The sequence below is a fragment of the Erinaceus europaeus genome, chromosome 10 (assembly GCF_950295315.1).
Source record: "Erinaceus europaeus chromosome 10, mEriEur2.1, whole genome shotgun sequence".
Lineage (NCBI taxonomy): Eukaryota > Metazoa > Chordata > Mammalia > Eulipotyphla > Erinaceidae > Erinaceus > Erinaceus europaeus.
In genome coordinates, this window is record NC_080171.1 from 27173200 (window position 1) to 27188060 (window position 14861).

The 14861-nt window shown below is 46.3% G+C and overlaps 1 protein-coding gene across 1 annotated transcript in view; it reads right to left on the reverse strand.

Annotated features, from left to right (window-relative positions):
• STKLD1 (serine/threonine kinase like domain containing 1) overlaps positions 1 to 14562 on the reverse strand; it is a 37739-nt gene extending 23177 nt beyond the window's left edge. The window contains exons 1-5 of the mRNA XM_060199358.1: positions 14517 to 14562; positions 12013 to 12099; positions 4756 to 4800; positions 2134 to 2208; positions 767 to 868 (exon numbers count right to left, since the gene is read on the reverse strand). Coding sequence (XP_060055341.1) covers positions 767 to 868; positions 2134 to 2208; positions 4756 to 4800; positions 12013 to 12099; positions 14517 to 14531 — 324 coding nt within the window. The 5' untranslated portion in view covers positions 14532 to 14562. The remainder of the gene's footprint in view (positions 1 to 766; positions 869 to 2133; positions 2209 to 4755; positions 4801 to 12012; positions 12100 to 14516) is intronic.
• Positions 14563 to 14861: the final 299 nt, after the last annotated feature.

A 14861-nucleotide genomic window follows, 5' to 3' on the forward strand; every position in this document is an offset into this window, starting at 1 on the left:
CCTGAGGCTTTCAAGTCCCAGGTTCAATCCCCCACACTGCCATAAGCCAGAGTTGAGCAGTGCTCTGGTTAAAATAAATAAATAAATAAAATCTTAAAAAAAAAAAAAACAAGAAAAGAAATCAAGATGGAAGGGAGAGACAGAGAGGAAGAGAGACGCCTGCAGCCCTGCTTCGCCACTCGCAAAGCTTTCCCCCTGCAGGTGGGAACCAGAGGCTTGAACCCAGGTCCTTGTGCTTTGATATGTGTTCAGCCAGGTGCACCACCATCTGGCCCCCTCTCTCTGTTTCTACCTTTAAAACCAGATAGAAAGGAACAGGGGGTGGTGGGGAGTCTGTTGGTGAACCAGTAAATAGCTCACTTGGACAGTGGGCTTCTTTGCCTTGTATGAGCCCCAGTATGAGCCCAGCCCCCATGGCATTGAAGGACGGCTTAGCACTGTGGTCTCTTTTCACCCTATTACTACCACTCTGCTTTCTTTGTCTCTATCAAAAAAAAAAAAAAAAAAAAAAGTAATGACTTTGTATTTAAAAAAAAAAAAAGTCTGCTGGGAAGTAGGAAGAGTGGAAATCTGTCAGGTGTGATACCTTGGTGGGGAATTTTTTTTTTTTTAAGTAATCAAACATTGGTTTGAGAAAAATCAAAACATGGAGGTCAAACTCTAGAGGTCCTGCTCTCACCTCAGCCTCTGTGCCCTTGCTGTTAAAACCTGTGATGTGACATTGTCCAGACTGTCGCCAGGCCTGGTGTCCCTGAGGGTGTCCTACCTTAGAATTGATGACCGCCCTCTCTTTCCTCTTCTCCTCAATGACAGTCTGGAAGCTCTTCTTGTGGTACTCCATCACCAGGCAGAGGAACAGGGAGGAAATCTGCAGGACAGGAGGCCCCTCACTGGCTGCCCTGTTCCAGCCCAGAAGCCCAGGTCCTGGCACTGTTGTGTGGTGACCGACTCCATCCCAGTCACATTAACTTCCTTTTTTCCTCTCCCAGTTTCCGCTTAACCTCCTGAGCTTCCTGGTCATGGCACACGCAGACCCCTGTGCCTGAGATGCCATCCCTTCCTGGAGTCACTCACTGCTTATCTTTGAGGGCTCAGTTGAGATCAGTTCCCTTCCTTGGAGGTGCCTGCACCGAATGGGACCCCAAAACCAGATCAGGGGTCTCAACTCAGGACTGTTAAAAGACTTACCATCTCTCTCACACTGAGACAGTTTCTTGACACTTCTGTGTCCTCTTTAAGAGCATTAGGAAGTGCTTAAGAAATATTCAGAGGTGGGGGAGCAGATGCAATCGCACCTGGTTAAGCACACACTATACAGTGCACAAGGAACAGGGTTCAAGCCTCTGGTCCCCACCTGCAGGAGGAAAGCTTCACGAGTGGTGAAGCAGGGCTGCAGGTGTCTCTCTATCTCTTTCCCTCTCTATCTCCCTCTGCCTTCTAAATTTCTTCCTGTCTCTATTCAATACTAAATAATAAAATAAATTTTAAAAAAGAAATATTCAGGGGTGCATGCAATGAGGTACCCTCCCCAGGGCTTTCATGTAGGCCCAGCCAAAGGGGGAAGGACTATTTGGGAGGATCCCCCCTCTGCTCAACTCCGTGGATATCACTATACCTGGGGGCACTATACAGAGACCTAGCAGTCACACTTCACCCCCACCCCAAGTCCTATCTAGAATAATCCTGAAGTTTCTGGCTCCTTGTAAAGACAAGAAGTCTTCTAGCCAAAGGATGAATCATGGGTTTGAATTCCCACCTGACTGTCCCTAAGCCATGTAGCACTGGAGGGGTCTTAAGCCTCTCTGAGCCCCCTGGGAATTGACAGCAGCACCTCCCAGCCTGCCTCTCACCAAAGGACCTCGATGTGCAGGGTGGGGAGTCAGATCTCCCTGGCCTGGTCTCCTGGCTAGTCAATATCCTAGATGTGACCAAGGGGAACTGGCTTCTCTTGCCTCTATCTCTTTTCCTGAAAAATGGGATAGTGATGACTCTTATGTGGAGACTCAGAGAGCCCCAGCATGGCCAAGTAAGCTTGGAGTCAGGGCAGCTGTGTGGGGAGTGACTGATGCGGCCACTCGAGGGATCCCACAGTGGGGCTGCTCTGGGCTTAGTCCGGGAGTGGCCCTGACCCACCGAGCTCTTCCAGATGATGAACATCTCCAGGTACAAGGAAATATGCGAGTGCTGGAGCTTCAGGAGGGGCATCAGCTGCAAGGATGAGAGCAAGTGTTTGCAGGACGCATGTGTCCAGGTGAGTGCTTCTCTGTCTTGTATCCCAACTGGAAGCCCGAGTTAGCCCACTCAAGCAAGGCAGGGGTCAGTCCAGGCAGTTTGGAGCCTGGGGCTGGTCAGTGGCCCTGGGCCCCCTATCCAGCATGACTTGGCTCTGAGCTGCAACTGAAAACGGTGTTATCATGCCTAAAGCTCCAAAATCCCAGGTTCAATTCCTGGAAAACAAACAAACAAACAAAAAAACCCTACCCAGGGTGGGGGTAGATAGAAAATGGCGTTAGTAGTGGCATCAGCCTCCAGGAGGATCTTGGGAATGAAGTGTGATGATGTAGGCCAGGTCCTGGTGCACAGGAGACAAAGAAGTCAGGCTGGCGGGAGTCGGGCTGTAGCGCAGCGGGTTAAGCGCAGGTGGCGCAAAGCACAAGGACCGGCATAAGGATCCCGGTTCGAACCCCGGCTCCCCACCTGCAGGGGAGTCGCTTCACAGGCGGTGAAGCAGGTCTGCAGGTGTCTATCTTTCTCTCCTCCTCTCTGTCTTCCCCTCCTCTCTCCATTTCTCTCTGTCCTATCCAACAACGACAACAACAATAATAACTACAACAATAAAACAACAAGGGCAACAAAAGGGAATAAATAAATAAAATAAATATTTATAAAAAAAAAAAAAAAGAAGTCAGGCTGGCTAGAGGTGGTGGTATGGGCAAAGGTGGATCACCTCGCCTCCTGGTTTCTGCACACACTGCAGAAGTGGCTTAACCGAAAAGTTGATGGACAGAGCTTCAGAGGATGGCAAGGTGTGAGAGCAGAGTGCCTAGCGGGGTGTGGGAGCTGTGATGAGGGGGACCTCTCCCATCCTTCCACTTTGCCAGACTATGGCCTGGGTCCATCACCACTATGGACTCAATAGCTGTTTATATTATAAACTGGCCATTCCAGAAGTACAAACAAGTGAGGATTCTGTAGGAGGGGAGACATTAACTTCATGCAAAATTCAAGAAAAGCAAAGAGTAACTTCTCAGAGCTTTGTCTAGCAAATAGAAACACAGAGAGCTGGCACTGCTGCTCTTGTAAATGATACTGTCACTTGGATTGGCCAGTGTAGGGACTGTAAATGAGTTTATATTTTTCTTTTTAATTATATTTCTTTATTGGATAGAGACAGCCCAAACCACTTGCAAAGCTTTCCCCCTGCAGGTGGGGACCTGGGGCTTGAACCCAGGTCCTTGAACATTGTAATACGTGCACTCAGCCAAGTGCGCCACCACCTGGTTAATAATAATAATAATAATAATAATAATAATAATAATAATAAATTAAAGAAGAAAAAAACAATTTCTGGGGCACACCTGGTTGAATATACATGCTACCATGTGAAAGGACCTGGGTTTAAGCTTTCAGTCCCCACCTGCAGATGGGATGTTTCATGAATGGTGAAGCAGTGCTGCAGGTGTCTCTCTCTTTTCTCCTTTCTCTTTATCTCTCCCTTTCCTCTCAATTTCTCTCTATTTATATCCTAAATAAATAATAAAATTAAAAAGATAATAATTCTTGGGAGGCTGAGTGGTAGCTCAGTGGGTTAAATGCACATGGCATGAAGTGCAAGGATCAACATAAGAATCCCAGTTCAAGCCCCTGGCTCCCCACCTGCAGGGGGAGTCACTTCACAAGCAGTGAAGCAGGTGTCTGTATTTCTCTCTGTCTTCTCCTCTTCTCTCCATTTCTCTCTGTCCATTCCAACAACGAAAGCAATCACAACAATAATAAAAAACAACAGCAATAATAAACAACAAGGGCAACAAAATGGAAAAAAAAATGGCCTCCAAGAGCAGTGGATTCGTAGTGCAGGCACTGTGTCCCAGTGATAACCCTGGAGACAAAAAAAAAAAAAAAAAGATAATTCTGTATTTGTCAAATTTTCTGTTGTGACTAATCCATTTATCTATTTATTTATTTTTTGCCTCCAGGGTTATCAATGGGGCTCTGTGCTGGCACTACAAATCCACTGCTTCTGGTGGCCATCTTTTTTCCATTTTATTGGGTAGGACAGAGAGAAATTGAGTGAAGAGGGGGAGATAGAGAGAGAAAATGATAGATATCTACAGACCTGCTTTGCCATTTGTAAAGCATCACCCTTGCAGGTGGGGAGCAGGGGCTTGATCCAGGATCTTTGCTCGATCCTTATACTTAGTACTATGACTCTTAAACAGGTGTGCCACTGCCTAGCTCCCTATTGTAACTAACCCTTTGACAATTGAGAAAAAACAAATCTTCATGGCTATGGGCAGATTAACCTAGGAACCTGGCCACCATATAAACTGTACCTTCTCTGTGGACATAGAGTCCAAGTCATTAGTACCTGGACATCAAAGTGCCTATTTTGGGTACAGACTTTATGACCTGGAAGCTTCAGGCTTCACAGCATAGGCCAACAACTGGTTTTGACCCTCTACGCCCCTCTCTGCCCCGGACTCCAGGGAACACCCATCATGCCCTGTTGATAGAGAGGAAACCACCTAGAATTACCTCCTCCAGGGCCTCGTTGGAATGATGTTCATCGATGCATTGCACCTGTAAGGCCACATGAACAGCAGATAAGTAAACTGTTACTATCATTGTCACCACCACCATTCTAACCATCATCACCACAGCTGCTATAACCATCATCACCATCATTATTCACCAGGGCTGCCAGGCTACTACCATTCACATCCAATGCATGGTGCCAGATGGGGCCTGGAGATGTTCCTGAGGCAGAGATACAAAAATACTCTGAACGGAGACAACATCTTTGCTCTAGTTACCAGGATATATTGAGGGAAGCATAATATAAATTCCCAGGGCTCATTAGAGGATTCATTTTCAGACCGTCTTGAGAGCAGGGAAGAAAAGCTCTATTCTGCTTGGCAAAGTGTTAATCTTTTTTTTAAATTTTTTTTATAAAAGCTAAACTTGGATTAAAAAGAATAAAATTATAAGAACCATGGAATTATCTCATCATTAGAGAACTGAAATTACATGCCCAAGGCCCCAAAATGTCAGATTCAATCCCTGGTACCATAGATGCCCAAGATAAGTGATACTCTGATATCTTTCCCTTCTTCTCTCTCTCTCTCCCTCTCAAATAAATGTAAAATAAATGAATAAATCTTTGGTTGTTTAAAAAAAAAATTTATATTTTGTAGAATTCATTTGTAAAACCATCTGGTCCAGGACTTTTATTTTTGGGGAGGTTTTTGATAACTGTTTCAATTTCATTAGCTGTGATGGGCCTGTTCATGTTATCCACTTCCTCTTTACTTAGTTTTGGAAGTTGGTAGGTATCTAGGAAATCATTCATTTCTTCCAGGTTCTCTAGCTTGGTGGCATATAGTTGTTCATAGAAGCCTCGCATGATATGTTGAATTTCTTCAGTGTCTGTTGTGATTTCTCCTCTTTCATTTACTATCCGATTTATTTGGGTCTTCTCCCTTTTTTGTTTTGTGAGTCTGGCTAAAGGTTTGTCGATTTTGTTTACTCTTTCGAAGAACCAACATTTACTTTCATTGATCTTTTGTATGGTTTTCCTATTCTCAATGTTATTTATTTCTGCCCTAACTTTAGTGATTTCTGTCCTTCTGGTTGCTTTAGGATTCCTTTGTTGTTCTTCTTCTAGGTCTTTAAGATGTGCAATCAGGCTGTTTATTTGTACCTTTTCTTGTTTCCTAATGTGTGCTTGTATAGCTATGAACTTCCCTCTTAGGACTGCTTTAGCTGTGTCCCAAATATCTTGATAGCTTGTGTCTTCATTTTCATTGAACTCTCGAAACATTTTGATTTCTTCCTTGATTTCCTCTTTGACCCAGAAGTTGTTAAGAAGTGTACTGTTGAGCTTCCACATTTTGGCACTGTTACTAATCTTTTGTTGATTGTTAAGTGTTAGTTTCATTCCACTGTGGTCTGAGAAGATGCTTGGGATGATTTCAGTGCTCTTAAATTATATTATATTTATTTATTTTCCCTTTTGTTGCCCTTGTTGTTTAGCATTGTTGTGGTTATTGATGTCGTTGTTGTTGGATAGGACAGAGAGAAATGGAGAGAAGAGGGGAAGACAGAGAGGGGGAGAGAAAGACAGACACCTGCAGACCTGCTTCACCGCATCCCCTACGAATATCTGGCGGGGCAATGTTGCTAAGAACTGGCAGCCATGGAACCAGGGTGGGACGGATGGTTCCAGAAATTATCCTCATGGAGGAATATAATTTGGAATCGACCAAGTGGACATGGGGGCTACGGAACCATACTGGGGCACAGTATTCTGCAGTGGAATAGCATAATGCCAGAGATGATGATTGTAGTGTGGAAGCGCTCGCGCCCCATGAGGAGCTGGCCAGTCTTGCAATGATGTTATTCCTCGCGCCCACCTTTGCTGCAGTTTTTATGAGATGTTTGTGAAATGACAGAGTGCGATCGAGAGTAACGCCAAGATAGACTGGCTGGGCTTCATGCCGGATTCTCGTATCGCCAAGCTGCACATTAAGCTCACGCGAGGCCGAGGCATGGTGTAGATGGAAAACAGATGATACCGTTTTTGCAGTGCTAGGGATTAGTCGCCATTTTTTACAGTAATCAGATATCAGAGACATGTCTTTCGTGAGTGTTTCCTCGAGGATGTCGAACTTGGATGCCTGAGTTGCACAGCAGATGTCATCGGCGTAGATGAACTTCCTTAAAGAAGTTTCTGGGAGGTCATTGATGTAAATATTAAATAGCGTAGGAGCCAGAACAGAGCCCTGCGGGAGGCCACTTGAGACAAGTCTCCATCTGCTAGACTTGTCACCCAGATGCACCCGGAATCTTCTGTTTTGGAGAAGAAACGATAGATATAGTGTTGGCCACCCATGGAGGCAGACATCTTGAGATCTTGACTAGGAGACCACGATGCTTGGGATGATTTCAGCGCTCTTGAATTGGCTGATGCTGTCTTTGTGGCCTAACATATGGTCTATCCTTGAGAATGATCCATGTGGATTTGAGTAAAATGTGTATTCCAGTTTCTTGGGATGAATGACTCTGAAAATGTCCAATAGTTCTAGTTTATCTATCTCTTCATTTAGCTCCCTTATGTCTTTACTGATTTTCTTCCTGGATGATCTGTCAAGTTGAGATAGTGGGGTGTTGAAGTCCCCTACTATGATTGTGTTACTGTTAATATATTGCTGTAGCTCTTTCAGTAGAAGTTTGATGTATTTAGATGGCTTCTCATTGGGTGCATAGATATTAATAATTGTTAAGTCCTCTTGATTGACTGATCCTCTGAGCATTAAGTAGTGTCCATTCCTATCTTTTTTAATCTTATCTATTTTAAAGTCTATCATGTCAGATATGAGAATAGCTGTTCCTGCCCTTTTTTGTGGGCCATTGGCTTGTATGATAGTTTTCCATCCTTTTACTTTAAGTCTGTGTTTGTCTTGTTGAGTTAGGTGAGTTTCCTGTAGACAACATATTGTTGGGTTGTGTTTTCTGATCCATCTTCCTACTCTGTGTCTTTTAATAGGTGAATTCAGGCCATTGACATTTATTGATACCAAAGATTGAAGATATTTTAACGCCATTCTTGACGAGTTTTAGAGTGTTTTGATATATGTCCTATTTGTGGTGGTCTGGTTGTTTATAGGAAACCTTTCAGAACTTCTTTCAGGGCAGGCTTGGTGATGGTTGCTTCCTTCAACTGTTGCTTGTCTGAGAAGGTTTTGATGCTTCCATCTAGTCTGAATGACAGTCTAGCAGGATATAGTATTCTTGGCTGAAAGCCTTTCTCATTGAGCACTCGGTAGATATCTTGCCATTCTCTTCTGGCCTGTAGTGTTTGTATGGAGAAGTCTGCTGCTAATCTTATGGGTTTTCCTTTGTAGGTGACTCTTTGTTTTTCTCTTGCAGCCTTGAGGATCCTTTCTTTATCCTTATTCCTTTCCATTCTAAGTATGACATGTCTTGGTTTCTTTAGGTCTGGGTTAATTCTGTTTGGGACCCTCTGGGCTTCTTGAATCTTTATGTCTTTGGTGTTGTCTAGACTAGAGAAATTTTCAGCTATTATGGCCTGGAGAATGCTTTCTTCCTCTCCTTCTCTTTCTTCCTCTGGTAAGCCAATAATGCGTATATTGTTTCTTTTGAAGTCATCCCATAGGACTCTGTTGTTGTTTTAAGCATCTCTTAATCTCTTTTTGAGATCTCTTACTTCTTTTTTAGTTGTCTCTAATTCATCCTCAATCTTGCTAATTCTGTCTTCAGCCTCATAGATTCTATTCTCTCTGCCCTCTACTGCTTTCTGGAGTTCATCTATTTTGTTGCCCTGCTCTGATACTGTTTTAGCTTGTTCAGCTAGTTGCCTTCTTAGCTCAGCGATTTCAGCTTTCAGCTCTCTAATAACCATGAGTGTTGTTAAAATTTCGGGATGGCTCCAGCTAGCTTCACGGCGGGTAACAGAGATGCAGAGACAACGGCTGGGCAGGGCAGCTGTATTTCTTTATTCAGGAACAACGATTCATGAGACTATTAGAATTTTCTTCCATATTCTCATTTGTTGTTCCTGCATTTCTGATTACAATTTTTTCAAATTCTTCACTCACTCCTGTTATTATTTCCTTAGCTAATGTTTGGATGTTGAACTCGTTGTTTTGTGCTTCACCCTCTGGAGGACTTTTAGCTGGACTCTTGTCCTGGTTCGAGTCTCCAATATTTTTTCTTGTTGTTTTAACCATTTTATATATTATGTTATGAGTTCCCTTTATCAGTACTTTTCAAATTATTGATCACTATTGCCTGGATTGACTTGTGTCTAAGTAAGTTAATTAAAGGTTTTACCGTGGTGGAAGTTAACAGTTTTTTCAATCCCTGAGTTGGAGCTCAGTGGTGTAAAAGCCTCTTTGTTTTTCTTCCCTGTAGGCTATGGGAGCCTGAGGGCTTTTAAACTATCAATAGGCTTCTTAGCTTAATCACTGACTCCTGACCAAGAGATACAGCAGGGTGTGGCAGAGATAATCCAGTGGTTATGCAAAGAGACTTTCACAGCCCCTCAGCTATGCCACCTAGGTATAGGTCTTCTCCTGAGTTTCCCAGTTAGATCTCTGTCCCCTGGTATCCCTCCCTGTTGCTGCTCCAGATTCTGAGGGTAGTAGCAATGGAGACTCAGAGTTGCACTTGGTGAGTCTCTGGGGAGTCCTCTCCTCCCTTCAGCTGTCCCCTTGTTGGTGGAGCAGACTGGAGGTGGTGTCTCCACTGATAAACTGTTGAACTGTTAGCAGTCACTTAATCTCTCCTTAGGCCCCTCTCTCCTCTCTGTCACCAGCCACGCGTGTTTGTACTCACAGGTGATTTACTGGGTTCCTGTGGTCATTCTAGTCCTGTCTTGTTTCGGTCCGGGTGGTCTCCTTTGGCATTCCTAGTTGATCCGGGAGAGGAGAGGAGAGGAGAGGAGAGGAGAGGAGAGGAGAGGAGAGGAGAGAAAGCGATCTGCTGCTCGTAGCTCCGCCTTCCGCAAAGTGTTAATCTTACCACTTCTGACTTCCCTGTCCCTGAATGTGAGGATGTGGGTTATTTGGGGAGAGAGGTAGGACAGTGGGAAGGGCAGCAAAGCCTGCAGGTACTTATCACTGTATCTGATTCCAGATGAATTTAAAGACGGGTGCTGTCTTTGTTGATCTCACTGCAGCTTATGACACAGTCTGGCACCGTGGTCTCCTAGTCAAGATCTCAAGATGTCTGCCTCCATGGGTGGCCAACACTATATCTATCGTTTCTTCTCCAAAACAGAAGATTCCGGGTGCATCTGGGTGACAAGTCTAGCAGATGGAGACTTGTCTCAAGTGGCCTCCCGCAGGGCTCTGTTCTGGCTCCTACGCTATTTAATATTTACATCAATGACCTCCCAGAAACTTCTTTAAGGAAGTTCATCTACGCCGATGACATCTGCTGTGCAACTCAGGCATCCAAGTTCGACATCCTCGAGGAAACACTCACGAAAGACATGTCTCTGATATCTGATTACTGTAAAAAATGGCGACTAATCCCTAGCACTGCAAAAACGGTATCATCTGTTTTCCATCTACACCATGCCTCGGCCTCACGTGAGCTTAATGTGCAGCTTGGCGATACGAGAATCCGGCATGAAGCCCAGCCAGTCTATCTTGGCGTTACTCTCGATCGCACTCTGTCATTTCACAAACATCTCATAAAAACTGCAGCAAAGGTGGGCGCGAGGAATAACATCATTGCAAGACTGGCCAGCTCCTCATGGGGCGCGAGCGCTTCCACACTACAATCATCATCTCTGGCATTATGCTATTCCACTGCAGAATACTGTGCCCCAGTATGGTTCCGTAGCCCCCATGTCCACTTGGTCGATTCCAAATTATATTCCTCCATGAGGATAATTTCTGGAACCATCCGTTCCACCCTGGTTCCATGGCTGCCAGTTCTTAGCAACATTGCCCCGCCAGATATTCGTAGGGGATGCGGCATCATCTAAGTTCATTTCCCATGTCTACGCTCAACCGGACCTGCCAATATACGCGGATATCTTCGCCCACCCTGTCCAACGCTTGACGTCTCATCACCCAATCTGGTCCCCTACGCCTACACTGAACTTCTCTGTTCCAGACTCTTGGAAACAGAGTTGGCAGTCAGCTGAGGTAAAGAACAAACACCTCATCACAGACCCCTGCAAGCGACAACCTGGCTTTGACCTAGCACGTTATGATTGGGCCCTCCTCAATCGCTATGGAACAGGCCATGGCCGGTGTGCCGCTATGTTCCATCGCTGGGGAGCCAGAGACGACCCGAACTGCCCCTGCGGCTACAGACTATGACCCACATAGTCAACGACTGCCACCTCTCCAGATTCAAAGGAGGTCTCGAAACTTTACATCAGGCTCAACCTGACGCTGTTGACTGGCTACGGAAGAAGGGCAGACGCTAGAAGAAGAAGAACCACTATGCTATCTACCCCTGCCCATTTAGGGATTTTTCTTCCCGTGGCCCCTCCCATCATCTGCACCAACCTGTCTTGCACACACTGAAAGCTATTGGTTCCTCCTCTCCATGTAGGCTGTAGCCGCCCCCCACCTGCTGTGCCAGTCCCCGCAAGAGGTGGTGGTGGGGCTGTGTGATATGGGCCAGTCCCTGCGCCAATACCTATGCCCTGTTGGTAAAACTGATGGTCCCTGGTAAGGCAGCTGGGCACCAAGTCCTCGTGGAAATGGTGACATGCAGTTCCCTCATCCTTGGCAGGGAAAGAGTTCCTGCTTGTTGGGGTGGAAGGAGAATAGCTGAAATAAAGGCTGGTAGGAAGTTTCCATTAAGTAGGTGACAGCTGTGGTTGTTGGGGTACAAAATGAGCATTCCCAGGGCCAGGCGGTGGCACACCTGGTTAAGCACTCATGTTATAGCGCACAAGGACCCAGGCTCAAACCCCTAGTCCCCCCTGTAGGAGGAAAGCTTCACGAGTGGTGGGTGAAGCAGTGCTGCAGGTGTCTGTCTCTCTCTCTCTCTAGCTCCCTCTCTCTCTCTCAATTTTTCTGTCTTTATCAAATAATAAATAAATAAATAAAATGAGTATTCCCACTCCACCAGGGTAAGAGAGTCAAATGTGTAAGAGAAGCCTCAGGCCAAGCTACTATGGTTACCCCCATCTGGACTTGGCTCTGTGACAGCAAGTGGAGAGCATCCGAATTGTCCCATCAGGAAGCCTTTCCAATAACATCAGCCACAGACCCTCCCTTACTGGAGTGCCTCAAGGCCTCTTACCTGCTTTATCACGAGCTTGTCTTTGGTGTCTAACTTTTCCACCACCAGGTTCACTCCCAAGGCCCCAGGAGGCAGCTGGTCTAAAATCTACCAACAAGAAAAAGAGATTTCAGCAGATGCACGTGGTTCAGTGCACCCCAAATCAGATGTCTTTTCTGACCCTGCTCACTTCCTGTTCACCTACTCTTGTGTGGTAGATGAAGGAGCTAGCCAAGACGAGTGAGGAGCTCTTCAGGAGGAAACTGGGCTCAGGGCTCATGTAGAGCTCTTCTTACTAACCTGTTTTTATTTGGAGATGCCATGAGGCTCAGCAATTATCTAAGGAATCCACAACCCCTTGGACAGAGAGCATGCTCACTCTCTTGTCACCCCTGTGGCCCAATTTCCAGGACCCATTTTCCAAACTGGGTATCAAACAATAAAGTACTGGGAAATTGGTTGTAATCAACCTTGTGTAAACCTGATTCTATGCCGGGAGTTGGGTGATAGTGCAGCAGGTTAAGCGCACATGGTGTGAAGCACAAGGACCGGTTCATGCCTGGTTCAAGCCCCCAGCTCCCCACCTGCAGAGGAGTCACTTCACAATCAGTGAAGCAGGTCTGAAGGTGTCTATCTTTCTCTCCCCCTCTCTGTCTTCCCCTCCTGTCTCCATTTTTTAAAATATTTATTTATTCCCTTTTTTTGCCCTTGTTGTTTTATTATTGTAGTTATTATTGTTGTTATTGATGTCGTTGTTGTTGGATAGGACAGAGAGAAATGGAGACAGGAGGGGAAGACAGACACCTGGAGACCTGCTTCACTGCCTGTGAAGCGACTCCCCTTCAGGTGGGGAGCTGGGGGCTCGAACAAGGATCCTTATACCAGTCCTTGTGCTTCCGTGCCAATTAACCCACTGTGCTACTGCCTGACTCCCTCCTCTCTCCATTTCTCTCTGTCCTATCCAACAACAACAACATCAATAACAACAACAATAACTACAACAATAAAAAGGGCAACAAAAGGGAATAAATATTAAAATAATAATAAATTAAAAACCTGGTTTTATGCCAAGCATCTCCTAGCATCTAGATGAAGCTGGCACTATTGCCATCTCCCTGTTCATGCTGGAGGAAACTGAGGCACAGAAAGCTAGGGTTGCCTAAAATTAGAGCCATCGTTAGATGATGGTTCGGTTTGGACAGGGCTTGAGGTCTGATTCAGAGGCTGTGCGGAGCCACATATAAGAGATGGCTATCAAGCACCGACTCTGTATAAGTACCACATGCTAACTGATTGCGCCACTGGAGCTCCAGGCACCGACTCTGCAGGAAGGTCCAGGCCTTTTAGAGACAGGCATGGGGCTGCGCAGATCAGAAGATGCAGGAAGAGGGCAGACTGCAGAGACAGGGTCCAGTCAGGTCACAGGATTCTGTAATCCAGCTACTGGAGTGACCTGAATTCTACTCAGGGACTGTCAGGGACAGTGTCCCGAGCCCCTTAAATTGGTGCAAGAATGCACATGCCTAGGCTCTTGCAGGTGGCAAATCGAGCAGTAACATGCACCCATATCTGAGATCAATTCTACTTTTTTTTCCCGTCTTCTCCTCCTTGAAAAAAGTAACTGCAGTGGTCCGGGAGGTGGCGCAGTGGTGAAGCTTTGGACTCTCAAGCATGAGGTCCCGAGTTTGTCCCCGGCAGCACATGTGCCTGGGTGAAGTCTGTTTTTTCTCTCCCTATCTTTCTCATAAATAAATAAAATCTTTAAAAAAAAAAAAAAGAAGAAGAAAAAAGTAACTGCATTTAAAATTCTCTGACCTGGGAAATTCGTCTCCTATATCACAGGCAGGCTCCCACAAAGAGAGGTCTCCCTAAGTGAGGGGGGAGGGGAAGCTAATCTGTCAATTATTTTCAAATTTACCTAATCTTTTTTTTTTTAACCAGAGCACTGTTCAGCTTTGGCTTATGGTTGTGTGAGGGATTGAACCTGGGACTTTGGAGTCTCTGGCATGAGAGTCTGTTTGCATAACCATTATGCTATCTACCCTCCACCCAACCTAATCTTTACAAAGATCAGATCTACCACTTTCTAAATCGCATGTAGTACATTAATTCATTTCTATTTCTGCAAGCTTCCCTCGGCGGGAAGGTCCTAAACATTTTCACAGACCCTGGAGAAGACCCATGTTTCGCTGCTGGGGACTAGTGATGTGATGGAGGCATTTTAGGAGCTCGGGCTCCTGGTTAAGAATAATCTGGACGTTCTAGGGTGTGCAGCGTCTTGCACCCTCAGTGTTCAGACGGTCCAGGCTGTAGAGGACTGACTCAGCAGTGATGTCAGAGGGGAAACTGAGGCACAAGACACCCAGAGGACCTCAGGCGCAGAGGGGCACTTGGCCTCTGGTCGGAACCGGTCAGACCCGTTGGTCTTTCCGGGATGGTGGCCGTTATCCCCCGCTGGGCGCTAGTGCGGCGCTGGTCGTCCCGGGCCCGATGGTCCCCGTCTCCCCTCTAGGACAGCTGGGCACCTGGTAGTTCTCCATCGCGCGTCGAGGGGACACTACAGATCCCAGTCCCCTTCACCCGACGCCGGCGGTCGCAGCACCCTCTAATGAGCATGCTCAGTAGCTACACGTCCCGGCAACACCAGACCCCCCACCCCCACCCCAGAACTACCTCGTGGAGCCCGAGAGTGTCTGCCTGACCCCAGACTCTCCAGGCTCAAAGGGCGTCTTCGGGGGGTGGGGGGGGTCACTTGTGCGCCCGTCCCATTCATTGGTAGGAGCGGGAAGGGGGGCGGGATCAGAGGGCGCGGGGGCGGGGCCTGAAGTCCGGGGTGGGGCCCTAGAGCAAATGCGGTAGGCGTGGTCCGG